The sequence below is a fragment of the Dromaius novaehollandiae genome, chromosome 7 (assembly GCF_036370855.1).
Source record: "Dromaius novaehollandiae isolate bDroNov1 chromosome 7, bDroNov1.hap1, whole genome shotgun sequence".
Lineage (NCBI taxonomy): Eukaryota > Metazoa > Chordata > Aves > Casuariiformes > Dromaiidae > Dromaius > Dromaius novaehollandiae.
The window spans coordinates 3,148,131-3,167,521 of record NC_088104.1 but is presented as its reverse complement, the minus strand read 5'-3'; the positions used below and the strand labels follow the sequence as shown (position 1 = coordinate 3,167,521).

The following is a 19,391-nucleotide window of genomic DNA, read 5'->3' as shown; positions in this document are numbered from 1 at the left end:
CGGGAAGAGCTGGGATGGTACTGCATAAAAGCTGTTCAGTCCTTTAAATTAATTATAACGATGTCTAGGGCTGCATTTTTTTGATAAGAATTTTGTTTGGTTTCACTTAAAAGTAAAGGCCAGAAAGGATAATAAGTAATTGATGGATCACTCGGGCTGTTTTATTTGCCCAAACTCAGGGTGATTGGAATAGTGATTTATAAAACTCTGTCTGTTACGGTGGTGAGTAATACATTCTGCCTTTCTGCACTTATTTATATTGTTTTCCCATAGACAGATGTATTATACAATTTTGACTTACATGTTCACAAAAAAATAAAGTTCAGCTCAAAGCTAGGCCCAGAGTAAGTCCAAAGCCTATATTATGAGGGGTTAAGATAGCATGATCTACAGTTTTGAGTCTTTATTTGGAAAATAGTTTATAAGGGAATTCAGAGAACTTGTAAATTATACCTGAAGAAAGGTCCTTGCAAATTGAAGCTGCCAAGTTTTCAAAAATATATAACCTGACTAAGGCTTAAATAGTCATAGTGAGTCTAAAAAATAATCTTTTAAACTTTTTTTGTCTTGATGATGCAGCTTGTAGTAGCTGCGTTTGTTGTTGAGAAACTTGGAGACAGGAGACATGATCCTGCTTTTTTATGCCTCGGTTGTGGGAGTCTCAATACCCTCCAAGAATCCAAAGTTAAGCAAAGTTGTACATTTCTCAATTTTTACCTTCCTCTATGGAAGGGTTCTTATGATGCCGCAATTTCCAAAGAAGGAAAAGCTTTTTCCACAAAGGTGTGCAGTGAAAGTGAGTTCTTAACATTGAAACAAATACTGCAAATGGAACAGTAATCTTACTATGAGCACCCCTATATGAAGGCTTTTCCATTAATACCAGAGCCACTTTTTGTAGGTCTCTGGAGGAGGAACTGTGTAGTTTGGCTCAATTATTTCTAGTTTATGAGGGGAAGCAGAGCAAGCATGAATTCTTAGGTGCCTCCTCTAGGAAGTGAGAAGATTTTGATGCCTTGATAGCATCACGGTAAAGACAGGGAAAAATGAAACAGCTGGGAAATGGGAAGTGTGTGTTGGGGAAAGGGAGATCTTGCTCTAGAGAAAGCCAGCATGTTTGGATAATTTCTTCAGAGCGAAGACCGTGAATCACACGCACAGTTGCAGTGTCATCTGCCGTGTGCATGGATCGTGTCCTTTTAGTGATAAAACAAGTATTGATGTTGGATTTCTACAGGCAATAGACTTGTTACCTCTTTCCTTCCAATATTAGTATGCTACTAAGCTGAGGATGAGACCATTCCAAATGGCTCATTTATACTTAGTGCTGTTATTAAATTCAGAAAGGGACAGGGAGCTAAGCAGGAGCTAAAGAAGCTGCAGGCTAGCTGAAGGGGCTAGCCTGACGCCCTCCCGACACAAAAGCCTGGCGGTGGGAGCACAGGGCTCCCGGTCTTATGCACCGCTTCAGTTCAAACTTTCACTACAGAGTCACTACCCTTTTTAAAAAATTTTATGGAAAAATGTTATGGAAAAAAAAAATGTCTATCCTTGACAGTGATGAAGAGGCCAGAAGTGGTGGCAAATAATAGGAGTGGATGTTCAAGTAGAAGGAGTTGCAGAAACATGAGTGTTGCAAACGGAAAACCTCATCTTGGAAATGGGATCATCATTATCTTTCCTCAATCAGAAAAATTTTCATCACTAGTTTTAAAAGTGATATTTGGAGTATCCATTGCTTCAGGCCTACAGTAATCTGAAACTTCAAAGAGAAAACCAGGAGGAAATATATGATTTGAGCTGAGAACTACATCTGCAAGACCGTTTGCTTGAGATGCTTATGACCTTTGTAGGGCAAGGCAGAATACCAGGAATTACTCGGATACTTGGTCAGTTTTCAGTGACTGGAAGTATCTGCCTTAGAAATGTGGAAGAGGTTTTTGAGAAAAAAACAAAACAAACAAACAAAAAAAAACCCTGAGAAGTGCAATCAGTGACATTATGATTAATGCCCTGTTGCACTGCTAATCAGTAAACTGGGGTCCCAGTAGTGCAAGTACAGAGAGGTGGGTTTGTTTGCCCTCTATCTCTCCATTAGTACTGAGGACTGACTAGTTAATAACGTTTCTGATACACTGTAAAATTCCGTAAAGTTAATATTTTAAACTGATTTTTACAGAAGTATTTTGAGGTAAGAAGTCATCACCAAGCCTAAAATGTTAAGTCAGCTTTAGTACTTATTAATACTTTGGACTCCTGTAGTGCTGTTCTTATTAGAGTGGGTAAATGAGATAACTGAGAAAAGCATAATCTTGTTAATATTTTAAGTGTTGTCAATTTTAAGTTTTGTCAAGTTATGGGAATGACAAATGCAGAAGTATATTGTTGTAGGTAGGATATACATATATATATATATATATATATATATAAAATATATATAAGGTGGAAGCAGTTTTAAAAGAAGTGTAAATAAATCCTTTCATCTGATTTTTTTGGCAAGGAAAGAAAAAAGGCTGCTTATTCCTATGATCTCTTTTCTCGTGAGTTCCCATTTCCAGTCTTGTAGAGATAGAGGAGAGAGATTTAAAACCATTACGTATATGATCTATAGAAGTTGTTACAAACTTAAGTGTAAATCTTCATCCATAGCTTTGACAGAATGCAATTCTTTGAGGAAATTCTATACTTGCAGAATGGAATAGGAAACTTATCTCTCATTAATAAATGACTCTCTTAGAGTAAATGACTTTTCAAAGATGATCAGGGATTCTGAAGGTAAAAATAAATTACAGTGCTCAAGACTCGTCTTTGTGAAGCAGTTTTGACTGTAAAAGGAATGAGATGTATCATCATGTAATGCAATTTTCATTCCATGTTTCTTCTTTTTTGCCAGCTTAAAAACAAATACATGCTTTATCCTTGCAAATAATTCACTTTAATGGGACTTTCCAGATTTATCACATTACTCATACGTTAATTCTTTCAAAAATTGTTGCTGTTGTATGTATTGGATAGTCAGTATTCAGACACCTACGTGTCTCTTGCAATCGGTTTGCTTCATGACTTCTCATGCCAGCATAATACCCCAAGCTAAATGGTGGTGTCATTACCAGATGTCTACACGTTTTATTTTTATAAGACTTTCTTAGATAAAGAACCCTATAATTTCTTGCAATTACCACAAAATTTAATTCCACGCATGGCTAAGTGTAACATGGGTGAAGATTAAGAAAACTGTTTAAAAATAATATTGATAGTTTAAATTTTATTCTGTCAGTTTTACTAGTTGCAGATGTGTCAGTGTAATGTAAAAACTTTTCCCGTGTTATACTGTACTAATGCTAACGTCATGGGGAAAAAATCAGAACAGAAACTAGAAGCTGCAACTTCGTGGAAAAAAGAGAGAGCTTGTATAAGAAATAATTTTACTTTTGGGACAAAGCTGTAATAGTGCTTGTTATTTTTAATCCTTCAGAACATTTCCTCTTCAATTATAAGTGTACTTTACCTATTTCCCAAGAAAAAGGAAGAGAAAAGATTTCCTCTTACTCTTTTCCATCCATTTATTCACTCTGAGTTTTGAAGTGGGACAAATCGTGACTTACAGATCAAATTAAACAGTCTCTAGAGAAAAACATGAGAATGGCAACATTTGTCTAAGAAATGGTGAAACGGGGAAGCCAAAGAGCTGTTGTGTTAGATGTGTCGGAGTGCCTTTCTGATTTGTTGTGGGGAATACCTGATGAGTGTCAGGTACTGGTTGTAGCTTTTTCAGCCCTTGACATACATACCTTTCTGCCTATGTATTTCTAACTCTTATGACCTGAAGAGGTATTTAATAAGCTTAATGTAAGCATTTGCAATTATCTAATAGTACCTGAAAATTGCTAACTAAATGACAGGAGGAAGTTTCATTTGCATTCCCTATCTGATGTTAAATCTGCTAATCCTCCACAGAGTCTGCCAGGAAAAACAAGGCAGACAGACCTGAATTTTATTAAAATCAGAAATCAAGCACACTGCTTCCCTCTCTCCAGTAACACGCTGCAAAAGAAAGCTTCAGACCTTCTGGAATATATTGTTTCAGTCATTATTCTCCTCCAGACTCTCTCGAAATGTGTCTTTGTTACAAGTTACTTGCAAAGCATACCTCGAGTCCTTCCCTCTTGGGTCTTGTTCCCTCGCCCACGAAGGCTGTGCTTCCAGCTTTTCTCCTGTTTGCCGGAAGGTAATCTTCTGTATTGTGACGGTTTTTTCTTTCCTTAATGAGAGTTCCTAATTGTTCATAATTAAATGTTTTCTCATGCTACTGGATAATTTTTTATGAAAACACAACTGAGGTAAGAAGCTATGAAGAAAACATGCATTTTAAAGATTTGGGGTAAGATATGCACGCCAGTTTTTTTGCTATTTCAGCATTTTGCTCTTCTGTTTGAAAAAGACTCCTGATGCGGCTGTGTAAGCAAGACCATGTCAAACAGCTTTCATTATTTATCAGCCCTGTTAATAAACAAGGACGCCTTTGACTATAGTAAATTGTGAGGTCAGTTGACTGCTTCACACCAGCTGAGGACTACCTTTTTTGTGTTTGTATTCTCTAAAATTTTCCATTTGGCATGAGCTACCCTGGGGAAAGCAATAGGAACTTGGGGGAGGGGAGCAGGAGAGAGCTGGCACAAGTGTAATTGTGCCTTTTATTTGCTCTCCAGGTGCGTCAGATCAAGTTACAGACCAATCTCCCTGTAAAGGCAAATTTTTCCCGACCTCTTGTAGAATTTGCAGAAAATGTGTGTTAAGGAAGTAAGCTTCGCAACTGTTGTGCATTGAAATGATTCAATACCCCATCTTCCTGCAGTGTAAATATAAAAGAGCTAACTGCCATTGACCTGCTGGAGATGCACTGAAAGTTGCAACCATTTGATTGAAACTGGCTTGACAGGTTAAAAGTAACTTTCTTGTGGTATTCAAAGAGCATAAATAGAGCTATTTTGCAGGGGAACCATAAAGAAGGATGTTGGCGTTAGAGGCACAAAAAAGACTCTTCTCATAGGGTGGCCCAAAAGTCTCATAGCGGCCTGTGGGCTTTCAGGGCCTAATACTCCTGGTGGAGTGAATGGAAACTTTTATCCCTGATTTTCCAGGGACACAAGAGCAAGCAAATTAGCAGCAAGAACGTGTGCCTCTGAAAACTGGTACCACCTTCCATCAGAGGAGTTATTTTTATTGCATAGGAGTTGCTGTGTTTTTAACTCCACACGGCATCAGCATCTGCAGGTCCCTTTTTGTCTTGTTTTGTTTATAATAACATCAGATATGTAGCTGTTCTTATTTTTGAACAAAATACTCATTCTGTATATGCAGACATTTATTGCTGTCCTCGCAAAGGATGCAGAGTAAGATGGTAGCAAAAACTTTGTCCCTCTCTCCCAGGGCTTGGTGGCCAGATGACGGTGGCGCCGGTAGCAGTAGCTCCAGAGCGGGCTTGTTTCAGTGCTGCGCTAATGGCTCTGCCGTGCCCTGTCGGCTGTCTTCCGCCGAGTGCCATGGCTGGGCAGAGGGAGGTGGGAGAACAGGGCTCCGTACAGTACAATTCTGTATTAAATACAGCTTTAATCCCCTTCTGCAAACTAGTGGGATAAATGGGCTGAATATAAGAATGGCTGTACTGAGTCAGACCAAACATCTCGCTGTCCCACAGTTCGAGTCCAACAGTGGATGGCTGGAGATACCTATGGGAAAGAATAGGAAAGGACAGTGTTTAAATAGAATGACAGGGAGGATGTGTCTTCTACATGTGAAAAAAGGGGGAATTACAAAACAACTGGCTAATTCAATTGTGTAGAATTAGGTATCGTATTCTCCCATTTTTTGGTATTTTTGTTTTTTAAATTGCTATATAAGAATTCTCATCTGAGTGGGAGAGGAAGAGCTCTCACATGAGCCTTGGTGCATCTTTAGTTGTTAAGGTGTTTTTAGGTGGCTCTTTTCATGCAAAGTCTAGTTTTACAGGAAACATAGTAATGTTGTGTTGTTTCCACTACCTGTGACATTCTGTAATTACATTGACTCTGACTTTGCAGCTCATCCAGAATAATAGTTGAGGTATTAAAGAGTTTTGGTGCCGTGTGGTGGTTCCTTTCCTTGTGCAGAGCGTTGAAACCTGATCCAAAATGTCTTAAAGTAGAACTGTGAGCTGAGGTAATATGCGGGATTATTGTCCACAAAGAAAAGAGGAAACTTGGCACTTGGAATTTCTCTCACCTCTTGACACTGGGATAGAAGGTTATTCTGTGGGCAAAAATTGATCTGAAGAACCTTAGATACAGAGGATAAAGGGTATAGCTTTAAGGCACTAGTTTAAAATAAACTTTGTGTAAATTAAACTTTTTGTAAAATAGAAGGAGCTTGAGGGGAGAGATGTTGTCTCTAACATAAACTGTTAAGCTAAGGCTAAAGGAAGGAGAAATTAAGTGGAATAGTACTGGATCATTCAGCAACTGTCTCTTCTTCCGCTTCTTGTCTTTTCTTCCACTGAGTCTTCCTTTCTTTCCCTTCCTTTTTTCTGTCATGGATAATGCCGTGTTCTGCTAATCCATCTTGGAAAATATTTAAGGATCATGAGTAGACTTTGGAGGCTGTGCAGCAGCTCTGTGATAGAGGATGGCATTGATTGGCTTGTCTGCCACAAAGCATACGGTCATGATGTGTGCATCTCGACAAATTTATGAAAAACGCCAAAACTAAGAGCGTGTTTGAAATGCGTCTTAGGTGTATATGTTAGACCAAGACAAGTCAAATGATTTATAAACAGTCTGTATTTAATGCTGCAGAATATTACCAAGTAAACACTCATGCTTAATTAGAAGAGACTGTAACTACATTTTAGATTTACTATGGATTTTGTAGGAAGGAATGAACTGTGGGGAATCTGTTTAGCTCATACCTTGTTATTAACCTCTAATCTCGAGGCTGGTAATAGTCTTCACTCTTTTAGAATACCTTGCTGATGATGAGTGCTTCTCTTTTCATCATGGCATGTGCTAATAGTTTTGATAAACATCTCCACAGTGAGAAATACATGTTCATCTGGTATAATCTGGTCCCACCCAGGTCATTTCCTGAATAATGTTTTTGCCATTACAGAAGAAGTAAATTTGTTCTTGTGGGAGGACTGAGTAGTCTCACTGCTTTTGTTTGTCTGCCATTTGTCTTGTATGAAATTGGGGTATCACAGCAAGTGGGAAATCTGTACATCTCTATTAGGACAGCACTCAAAAGGGCAGAGCCACACTGTATACCTCCGGTACTTTTTTTGATACTTTTTTAGAAAGCTAGAAATGTGGTTGGTTTTATATGTTTATTTTCAATATAAATAAGAATATACATTGTTTGAGCTAATTATTTTCTTCAGGACAGAATTATAATGATTAGTTGCTGTTTGTTTTCCCCTTACTCTTTTTCTTAATCCTTCTTCAGATCCTGGACTATTGTCAGAAGAAATCTGGGACATCTATAGAAAAGAATCCTGCAGGTGCACTGTAAGTAGAGATATGCTGTGGCATTCTCAATAGCTACTGAAATACATTTAGAAAAGAAATCTTTCTTAGGATTGCTAACCTCCCAATGCATGAAGTTAAATTTTCTGTTGATCGATTTGTTGGCAAAAAAGTTCTTCAAATAATTTTTTTCTATCTTTATCAAAAAAGAGGAAAAAGAAGGAAGTACTCTGATTTTTCTACCCTTGTTTTGTGAAAACCATTTTCAATTCAGTGTTTGGATGTATTCAGAACTTTCCAAGCACGCATAGCATACATCTGTGTAGCCCTGTGCAGGTGGCTGCAGAGACTCGTGAATGCCACGTGAATTCACTTGGCACCTCAAAGTCACGTGTCTGGTTGAACGTGGCTCTCCACTTGAGCTTGTTTCTGCTGCCGGGAATTTGTGTGGGCGGACTGTCATTTAATGTGATCCTACTTTTAAAATATCAGAGTTAGGTCCAGTATCACTGCATTTTGCCATATATACGTGTATATGTGTGTATGTCTAAATATCAGAACTGACCAGAAAGGTCATGGATTAGTTCTTCCCTAAAAAGCTTTACTTCAGAAGGCACAGAAGGTCCCAAAGAAATGCACAAAGTATGCCCAAACTGTATCTCTCGGTTCTCTGAATGTTTTATTTTGGAGTACTCCACAGTGTGTGCATCATCACCAGGCATCTTTTCTGGCATTTCCTTGGTATGCACCTTTTTTAAAAAAAATTTAATTTATCCTTATGATCTTTAATGCCAAGCCACTGAAAAGTGCACTTACGGTTTAGATGGTGTAGTAGCTTATCTGAAGTCAATGACATACATTGTTCTGTATCAGTTAAGGAACTGGTCTCGAGTTTCTTTAGGTTGTCAGTGTTAAAAATGACATTTGTCTGCATTTTTACTTCAATGGTGTTGTAATCCGGACTGTCTGTGTTTCAGGTAGGAAATAAAGGAGCTGTGTTTCGGTGTTGATTGTCAGGAATGCTTACAAGCAATCTGTAAGATTTGCATTGCTTAGAAAGACAAATAGATTAAAGAAGTTATGTTAACTTCAGTATTTGTGGAAATTTAGTTACTTTGTACAGGATCTTGGCCAGCAGAAGGCAGTAACTGCTCAGCTTTGAATGGTTCATCGTTGTTAATGAGATAGGCTTGCTTGCGGTAGCAATCTCTGCAGTGTAGATTTAGGGACTGAATTTTCCAGGTTTCAGAAGTTGATAGCAACTTTACTGTTCTGCATGCTCAGTTCTCTGTGGTTCCCACCTAATAATGTATTCCCTTTCCTTCCTAGGCCTAAGAGTTTTGTTTCTGTACAGTAATATTCAGCATGCTGTTACTCTGTCACATGCTGGTCGGAGCCTTTCTTCAGTTCTTTATCCTTTCTGGAAATTGGGTTTCATCTGAGAACATCAATTTTTATAACGTGAGACCTCCACTAGACCGTAAGTAGACAGTTATGTTTTTATTGTGTAAGTGACTGTAGCTTAACATTTTACTCAATTGCCCTGTTGTTTCAATCCTTTGGTTTTAGGGGTTTGTAGTAGAGCTTTTTCAAACATAAGGGATACGAATTTTAAAACAAAACTTTTGCTTTTCAACCCTTAGAGGTTCATTTTATTTCTAAGATTTTATAAGTTGACTAAATGAAAACAAACAATTGCATGCATTGCTAAATTAAAGAGTGCATCACTGCATTAGTTCTCACATTTTGAATGCTTTTATTGTACTTTTCTGTCTCTGAAATGACTTCCTACAGAGCAAATTATGCAGTGGATTTCTTATGAATAATACAGAACAGATGTTTTTGTCTCTTATCTTGCTGGGGTTTTTGTAGGGGAAAATAATAGGTGTGCTGTATGCAATTAATTCAGACTAAAGGTAATTAAAAACCCTGTGAGACCTGTGAAGTCAGTTGTCACTAATAGCATCATATTTTTGCCTCTTATCTAGCATCTAAAGTATTCTCTTTCTTCATCGAAGTGGAGAAGATTTTCTTGCTATATGATTAAAACAGTCAGAACAGCTCGGTATAATAAGTATATAAGTGCATCTAGGGGACTGTGTACCTTAAAACCATTTATATATGCATATAACATAAATAAGCTTTCACAATAGGCTGCTTGATCCCTTTGTCAGTAACTTCTTTTTTTAAAGTTGGCAATCAAGATCTGAAGCTGTTTTTGAAGATGTAGTTGTTTCATCAAAGGAATCAAAAGCCATTTGAATATAGATTGTGTTTGTGTCCTGTACAGACATACATGTGGGTGTATTATCATGTACATATGTATAAGATGTTCTCTCTTACCTTTCTTTCCCACCACTACTTAAATAATGTTTTGGGTTGTGAGAGAATGAAAAGAGGAGGAGATGTTTTGAAGTTCAGGTATAGCAAAAATAGTTTAAAATGTAAAAGCTTTCTACAAAACTTATGTCATAGCTTTTATCTAACAGTGATGTATCATTGAAAATACATACATGTATGTAATATGTTTTTGTAAGTATGTGTGTGTGTGCAAGCACTACAGTATTATTTTGGATATTTGAACTTTTTATATTTGCAAACTTACTATATTTTAATACTTTTAAAGCCACTCCATTTCCAAACAGTTTTAAGTGCTTTACCTGTGATAATGCAGTGGACAATTACAACTGTAACAGATGGGCTGAAGATAGATGGTGTCCTGAAAGTAAGTGCGTCTGTACTAAGGAGATTCTTTATGGCAGCTAATACTTGTTTCTCCCTGATTCAGTCATCTTGTACAACTCTTAACTGAATAGGATTAACATACCAACACACTGATGCCCTTAGTTATATAATTAGTAACAGTGAGTCATGTGATTTCTGCTGAGGTGCATATTCTGATCACTTCAGTGTGCAAAGCAGCAGTGCAATTTTTTTTATGTTCGTATATAGGTATAGGTATGTGTTTGTATGTATAAAACTTTAAAAGCCATCTAGTGACATCCAGTCACTAACTAGAAAATACAGAAACTGAACTTAGGCACCAATGAAAACACAACTCCTTCTCATATTTAGCTTCTCTTTATTTGTCTCTTTATGTATCTATAAGTGAAGTGTTGTAACAAGTATCATTGCAGCTGTGTAAGTATATACATTTTCCCTATCTTCTAGACATTTTACTTGCTTTTGTGAAGAAACATAATCTGTTTTTTATGAGATCGTCTTCACAGTTTCTAATGTTCTCATGCTCACATTCCAGTGTTACACTCATTTGTATTTCCTCTCAATGCCATAAATAACTTGTTTGAGACTAGGACAGAGCTGAAAATTTGCATTCTTGAGCAAGGGTTCCATGACAGAAATCTTTTGCTGATCTTGTGCTTTTTTGGAATATTTGATTCTTCAATTTTGCATCAGATCACCATAAAGTTCATCTTCAAATGAAGTTTAATCTACCAAAAAGCCTGGTACCTCTTTCAGAGTTAACATAGGAACTGAGATAATTGTTGTTGATACAGGTTTGCCTTGTGCTTTCCAGGAAGTGATTTTAAGGGAATTGTTAACAAACTTAAGAACCACCTTCCTGCCCTTATCCCCCTCCTTCTCCTGGATACCATCTCAAGGGATAACAGTCCATCTAGGTTATAGTCTTGCTTATGAGCAGCAAGGCTCAGAGTGACTATGGACTGTACTTCTATGAGAGAAAGATGGGAACATAGAAAGCAGTAGAAATATGTTTGCTCATTTTTCTTTGCAGTGATATTCAAAGTAAGAACAGTGGGAAAGGGGAAGAAGTGAACTATAGGAATGAGGAAATGTCTGAAGTGAAGAAAACAAGAAGACAGTATAAAAAAGAGAAGGGGAGAGTGAAAGATGTGTAGATTATAGTGCTAATAAGTAGTTTAAATGTCAGCAGCCTTTCTGGTGGTTTGAAGGGGCAGTTAATCCTAAAATTTCACCCCGATTAATTAATCAATGAATGGGATTTTGATCAAGTTGAAAAATAGCATTATACAGCCTGGACAAATAATATTTTTATGAGAATATCTTGCTAAATTGTGTGAAATTTTTGAACTCAATGAAAGAACTCATATTTTATGGAAATAAACCTTTTTTTGATTTATTTCGTAGGTACTCAGTACTGTTTGACCATTCATCTCTTCACAGAACATGGGAAGAGTATATCAGTCACCAAAAAATGTGCTACTGGAGATGAATGCCATTTTGTAGGCTGTCACCATCGCAGGGAAAGTAGTCACAAAGTAAGTATTATTATTTTGCATTATTTGTGTAAAAGAAACACATTAGTTTTAAGGTTTTCCATTTCAATATTTGTTTTTCATATGGTTGGAACTTGTGCTGTGCTGAAGAAGATGTGCCAAGAGATGCTGTCCAGTATTACCTGTAGAAATCAAATTTCTCCAACGGATGCATGGCTACCCCCTTCTTCCTCCTTTCCTATTTGTATTGCTGTGGTACAGTCAAGGATGTAATGGCAGCTTGTAAAGAAACATCTGAGCTTCCAGGGACATTGCTAGTGTGTATCTGATGCATGAGCTTTGGCTTCTGAGAGCTGCTGTTGCTTGTGGTGCTACAGCTGCATCAGTCAGCGCTTGGGCAAGCCAGTTGGGAAGTGAAGTACTCCAGTCATGTCTCTGGATAACATAGCTTGGGTAACGTTACACAGTACCTGAAGCAAGCCTGTAATCATCCATGAAGGTCATATTCTTGAGCAACATGCAGCTGAGTTACTTTGTTCCAAGACAAAAAGCTAGGACTCTTGCCCTCTCAGGTGGGATTTGCACATGTAGCCTTGAGCGACTATGTAAAAGTTTCTGGTTAATGAGCAAACATATCCCATCAAAGTATTGTCCACTGCAGTAAAGCTAATTCCTTAACAGTTGAGAATAGTTAGTGCTCAAAACTTTAAAATAAGTCTCTCCACTGTCTGCTGGCCTACCTGCTGCAATACTGGAATTCACACTGCAGATTGGTTGTCTCCATATCAGGTAGCCTACTTGTAGGAACAGTGGAGTTGCCTTTTGTGCTTCTGCCTCCAGAAAGACTTTGGTGGCTGTAGGCAGCCATGCTTGGCTATCTTAATCAGAGAATTAATTTCTGTAGTGGTAAGTTGTGAAAGAAGAGTAAGGCTGGCAAGAGGCTTGGAACATACTCTGTTTCATTCTGTAGCAGTGCCAAAAAAGAACTGTTGTGCTAAAAGGAAAGTATACGACACAAAGAGCGATGCCAAATAAACTGTAAAAGAGATAAGCCAAATTCGTTGTGCCATTTATCAGAGGAGAATAATTTCCAAATGGAAATTCATAAAATGCTAAAAGAAAACTATAGTTCACAAGTACTAGTTGGCAAAAATCTAGAGCTATGTAAAAAGTGGTTTTCTGTAGCATAAAACTTTCTGATTTTTTTTTTTTTTAAAGTCTCAATTTACAGACTTATGAAAGCAATGTCATTGGAAAGTTTCTCGAAAAAAGACAAGGCGGTACCACTAGCAGGCAGGCAGCACCCTGGTGCCATTTCTTTGACATGTGAGGAAGTCATACAAATGTTGATCTCAACTGGTCTTTTTGGAGCAGTTGTGTATTGTTTATATGATGAAGTCTGTGAGTAAGGACTGTAACCTGGCTCTCTCATTTTGTAAGGGAGGTTCTGATCGCCAGTCTCCCAGGTACTGCTGTCTTCCCATTCACTTTGCAAAACTCTTGAGCTTCCTCTAGAAGTTCTATCCTTGCCTTGAAAGAATTTCTGTGAAACTAATATGTTCTGCAAAAAAATTCTACTTTGATAAATTGGTATATTTTGATCTTTCTCCTAAAATTCTTCACAATTGTGGAAATACACATAAGTCATTTTTTCTATCCTAAGCCATTTAAGATTTTTTTTAGTTTTAAAATATACTCCTAAAATATTTTTGGGATTAATGCAGTCTGATTTTTTTTTTTTAGTGTTTTTGCAAAGAGATTGTATAGAGTAGTTCTGCAATGTTACCTAGTACTGAGAGAGTTCTTAAATATCAATGATTTCCTAAAATCTTTGGGTTGGAATTATTTTTAACATGAAAGATGTCAGATACCTAAGAAGAAGCAGACAACACCTGTTAAATATAAAAGGATCTGTATGTTATCTGAGCAGATTTTCATTGATTTCGACAGGTTTTGATGGATTGAGAGTAGGAAATGATCATGCAGCATTTGTCTTCTGCTGCATTTTATCTTACAAGAACTTTTGTTCCTTTGTTTAAAATGGAAAATGGCATTCTCCTGGCTTTTTTAGTAAGGAATATTAAGTAAGGAAAGTTACTTTTAGAGTCCCTCTTGAAAATCAGCTTTGTCAGTGGTTCTGTGGCACTGGAAAACTGAAAAAAAAGGAGATCTGAAGTTAAGCATGCAAGGCTACACTGAATACAAAAGCTTGAGGGGAAAAATAAATGGGAACAGAAGTTTTACAGTCAGAATATTTTAGTTTAAAAAGCTGGAACTCAAAACATTCAAACGTGTTTGTAGTTAATGTGTTAGAAGGGGAAAGCTGTGGAAAGCTTTCCCTATTTTCTATGACGTGCCGCATCATGTCCCAGTTTTGAAGCCCGGTGACCACACTGGGTGATGAGCTCCTGTCAGAACGCCGTGGTGCATGACTTTGGAAGAGGTGCTGTAACTGATACCCTCCATCTGCTGATTTGGGTCAGGGGCTGCCAGGTGGAAGTGATTAGTCTACTTAGTTGTAACCTTTGCAATAAGTTGAAAGAACATATAGCTTGAAAAACCACTGCTGAATTAGCCTGTGCCCAGTGATCTGTTTTTTCTCAACAGGAATGCGTTTCTTGCTGTGAAGGTATGATTTGCAATGTGGGAATACCAACCAATCACACAAATGCAGTGTTTGCTGTATTGCATGCACGGAGAACGTCAGATGGCTGCAGGTGGACAGTCAACACTGCATTGCTTGCATCAGTCATGATGGTTATGTTGTCCTGATGCAGCAACCTCCCATTACATCTGCTTGAGAGGGTTTGCCCTTCTGTGGGCCTGTAAAAAGCTGCAAGAAGATTGCTTCAGGATGTGCAAGGTGAAATCACAGCTACTTCTCAAATTACATAAGAATTTAAGAAAACAGTGGGAAGACGTGTACATCATGAAGTCCCTGGATACATTAGTGAAAATACTTCAAATGGCCTGCAGTATTTAAAAGAAACCACTAGTGACTAGGCAGCACAGTGAACTTTAAGTTATTATAGTCCACTATTTTATGGTGGAAATTCACATATGCGTGGCATGTTTCTTGAACAGAGAAAAGAAGTGTCTGCAGACAATTACTTTGCCACATGAGATGAAAGGGGACTTTTGATGGACCATATGCCAACAGGTGTCTTAATGGAAACTGGTTTTAAACTATTTTTCACTGTGCATAAATAACATGGAGTGTCTTGTCTTGATCAACAGGTATATTTAAGCTTATCCTTAGTTATGGTTTTCATAGAGTACATATATGAGAGATGTTTTTTCTGTTTTGATCAGAGCTGTCACATCTATTGGAAATAATAGAAAATAATTTTAAAACTGTATCTTTCTTTTCTGTAAAACATTGTCTCACCCTCAGATTATAAAATAATGTGAAATTATCCAAAATTTCTGTCTAAAGATCGTTACCTATTTGGGTTCGTAGATCAGAATTCTTTTTTCCCTCTCCCTCAAGAGGATAGTTTGCTTGTAATAGAGTCCCACCTCAGCTGCTCAGCTTCTGAATCTTTGTCCTTGTGATATTATTTAAGGTGTTGATAATAACATGACTTTTAAATTGCAGCTACGGTCAAGCAACTACTGTATCATAAAAACTGTAAATGGGCACTTGGTGTAAATAAGGAGAGGTCTACTCTTGGTTAGCAGAAGACTACCAGAAATGTTAGTGTCCTTGAGGGATCTTTAAATTGTAAGCACTTAGCGCTTTTCAATATCCCAGAACGCTGGGTATCACTTTTATCTAGTTTAAACACCCACATCTGAAAAGTTTGGGCCAAGATTCTGCTTTTCGTAACAATAGTGGGGGTTTAATGTGTATTTGCCTACCTTAACTCTGTCTTTTCATCATTTAAATGACTGTGTGTCAACTAGATGAACAGCTGCAAATTTGACAAATAGAGTTTAGTTACTGTTAGATGTACTAAAAACTCTCTTTTCTTTCCTTTGTCAATGCTGTGCTGCAGACCAGCACACCTAAGCTGCTTGTCTGAACTCTCGCTTCACCCGTTGTAGCTCAGTACAGTACATTTCAGGACTCCTGTTGCATCGACCTAAATACAGTCTGTAATAGGTCACATTTACACTGTGTATGTTGGCTACTTTGTTAATAGTTTAGCTTATGTTGTTTGGAGTGCAGACCCCCTAATTGTGGAGGCCAGCAGGCACTGATGTTATTTGATGTTTCTCAGGATGGTTTTAATGAGACTTTAAGTCCTAACAGATTTCAGATGGTCCTATTTGCCTGGCTGCGTTTTCTTCCATCTCCCCACCTTTTTCACAGACTTGCTCTGACAACCCTTATATATTGCAGCATAGCTAAAGATCTGACCTAGCAAGGTTGAAGAACTGCATTTCATTTTGTTTCTTTTTTTTGAACAAAATGATGTCTTTTCCTCTTCTTAAAGGAATTGGTTAAAAATTATCATAAATTGTCAAAATATTTTTCAGAGGAGGGATCGTTAAAACTTACTTTTAAAAAGAGATTCAAAACTGATCTCTGAAAAATACAGATAACCCTAGAAATTGTGGGGGGAAAAAACTGCTACATAAATATTGGCTTAAATATTAGCTATTTTAAATCACCAAATATATTTAAACTAGTGGCTGAAAATACTGATTTTGAAATGTTTATAGTTTGATCACATTCTAAAATGGCAACATACTATTTTTAGAATATGTAAATATGTCTAAGAGTCAGCCCGCGATTTGATGACAGGCAATTGCACAGTTGTAAAAGTTGGATGGAAACACTTTTTTCTTGCAGATGCAAGACAGTTCTTGCTGCCTAAATGAAGACTTTTCAGGCTCTGGGTTCTGATGGCTGCTGCTGCGCAGTCCAGCAGGCCAAGTGCCTGAAGATGTTCTGAAGAAATTTTTTCCTTTATTCAAAGATCATCCCTAGGTAACGTCTGTAGCATTAATCTTGGTGTCATACATAATAACAAACATAATTAAGATTGTTCAATATTTTTCATCACTAAATGTCATCTTTTTGTTATATGGTCTGTAGGGTTGTTGGATGTTTTTTCTTGTGGAATAACCATGCCAGGTTTGCCCTCTGCTCAGAGGGGAATTCCGTAGTAAAGTGAAATCAAGTTGTCTTCCACATTTTGGACCACGATATTTTTCCTATTTTTGCCTCCAGCACTAGGTAATTGTTTCTGGGAATAATTATTGCAGTCTTAACAAGGCCTTAAGATTGCTTATGGTCTTAAATGAGTTTACTGTAAATACTTTATAATAATCTAAGTGCTGATGCTTGTTTACAGTACAAATGCCATTCCAAGGCATTGAGGAGTGCCAGGGAGACCCGGGAGTGCTGCTCAGGAGATGGGCTGAGATTCTCTGCGACCTCCAGAAGAGCTGGGCTCTGGGGGGGTGTTCTTGGCTGGGCTGAAACAATTTTTTTCCGTTTGACACACTGAAAAGTTAAGAAACCTGCTCATAATTTAAATTTGGTGAAATTTCTAAGAATCATTTTAGGTTAAAAAAAAAAAATGAAGCATTCTACTGAAGTGCCAGAATAGTTTGTTTGATTTTAATTTTCTCCTTTTTAAAATAAACACTAAAGAAAGCAAGATGGGCTTAAGAAAGCATTGGGTGTTGACAAAGGTTTATTTTTTAACAGAATAAAAAAAAATACAGTAGTGCAGGATGTTAAGGATCAATTCTGGTCAGCCTTGATAGATCAGTATCTTTGTTGGTACAGAATTTAAGACTATTGTTTCTTAAAAAAAAAAAAATACAAAAAGCTGTTGATGCATTGTAAATACTGCACAAGTAGGCACTTGGATGAGGAAACAGAGAATTTAAGAGTGACTGTGCCCTTTGCTGCTTTTTATGTATGTAAAACCTTTATGTTTCTGATCACATTTTACTTTAGGCCAATGTTAAATGGTAACTTTGTAGGAAAAGTAATACGTGCTGATATTAGAGAAAATAGTGCTAAAAGTCAGCACAGTGCATATTTTTGGATTTATAAATGATTGTCTGCATAGGCAATCATAATGTTAATGTTAACTTATGCTAGAAATTTGTATTTTATTAAGTAGATTCAAGTATGGACTATATTTTCTCTTTAGATAGCTGTCTGAAATGCTCATTGGGGAACTTGTAAGAGAATAATTTGACTTGAGAGAATAATCTTCAGGAGCTCCATAATGTATGTATTTCATGCACATCAATTTGCTTCACATATATGTTATAACTTAAAAATATATATTGCTAGTTAGTGCCTACATTAGCTATGTAACTGCAAATGGAAGTTGTATAAATGCACATCCATCATTTTATATGCAGAACAGGAACATGTTTGCTAATGTTTCTATATCCATCCAGCTTCCAACAATAAGGCATTAAATATTGCATTCTCATTCAGTATTGGTATCGGTTTTATCTCCAGAATCAGCAGACACTGGATAACAGCAGTGGGTGCCACACTGAAGTGCATTCGTGGGCAGAATGATCCCTTTGCATTGCCCTTTCAACAAGAAACTGAAAAGAATTTTATTATTGTGCTTCAGTAATGGAAAGTAAATTACTTTGTGCAGTTGATGAAAGATATATGTTGTTTTGTGATCTATGTGTATAACGATGCATTTTTTTGCATTGCACTGGACAGCGTATGGAAGATTTATTTTTGAAAGCTTTAATACAGAATACCTTTTCCTCTATTCAGTGTTGGTTTGTATGATGTTTTCTTACCTCTGCATCACTGTATTAAATCTTCTTCAGAAATGGCACTTTTAATTAAAGTTATTAAAGTATTTGCTGGTGAAAAATATTTGTGGTGAAAAAGCAAAAATGATAAAAATCCTTTTGCTCTTTAAATCAACAAAACCAATTATGAAGAAGATTATTCTATATTTTATTGATTCTGGCCATTCAAGGAAAATCCATTTGTGAAATTTATTCAGTTTGATAAAAGTTGGCAAATTGGGGAATATGTTGAGCTGAAATTGCACTGAAGCCACATTCTGCTACTCCCTCTCTTCTGACACATGCTGGAAATTCACCGAGAAGGAGGTAAGGAGGTATCCTGAGCGCAGCGAGAGAGGAGGGATAGGCAGCCCAGCAAAGCCACAGGGTCGGCAAGCCTAGACAGGAGAATGCTGCAGCCCTGGGGGGAAGAAGGGAATGGGATTTCGACTTTCCCAGCTCGTGATGTAATTGTTTCCAAGGACATAACGTTTTTCATGGGGCGGAGATTCCTTTTTCCCCAGGCAGTGTAAGCGAGAACCTTTTAAGGATGTGAAAGAGCTCTGCCACTTCACAAAACTCGAGTAATGAGAAACTGTCTGTGTGTACGTGAACCAGCTATTGAGAGATATACAACGTGCTCTAGGTTTCTCATGCATATGCTAGACAGCGCAAGTATGCTGCGAATCAGCACTTGGGGTTTCAATTTCAGTTTCTGGATGACCGTGTTGTCTCTTCTTCCTGGCCTCTACGTTGCACGGTGTATGTGTACCCCCGTGGAAGAAAAGATCGCAGATACACCTGTGTGCTTTTGAGTACCCTTATGGATAATGTATATGTGCATATTTGTATATTGGGGAGTGTGATTGTTAAACACCTGCAAAACCTGAGGAAGCATGGGCAAAATCTTAGTTTAGGTGAAGTTCTGTGGTGTATTCAGTAT

General features: G+C 37.4%; 1 protein-coding gene across 8 annotated transcripts in view; it reads left to right on the top strand.

Annotated features, from left to right (window-relative positions):
• The window catches only part of LYPD6B (LY6/PLAUR domain containing 6B), a 54,838-nt gene extending 36,305 nt beyond the window's left edge, over positions 1-18,533 (top strand). For 6 of the 8 annotated variants that reach the window (XM_064514566.1, XM_064514562.1, XM_064514564.1 and 3 more), the window contains 5 exons: positions 7,477-7,538; positions 8,826-8,976; positions 10,123-10,221; positions 11,628-11,758; positions 14,324-18,533. In XM_064514566.1, coding sequence (XP_064370636.1) covers positions 8,862-8,976; positions 10,123-10,221; positions 11,628-11,758; positions 14,324-14,488 — 510 coding nt within the window. In that variant the 5' untranslated portion in view covers positions 7,477-7,538; positions 8,826-8,861 and the 3' untranslated portion in view covers positions 14,489-18,533. Of the gene's footprint in view, positions 1-4,206; positions 4,229-7,476; positions 7,539-8,825; positions 8,977-10,122; positions 10,222-11,627; positions 11,759-14,323 lie in introns of those variants that run through there. The other 2 variants (XM_026097607.2, XM_064514567.1) reach the window with 2 other exon arrangements.
• Positions 18,534-19,391: the final 858 nt, after the last annotated feature.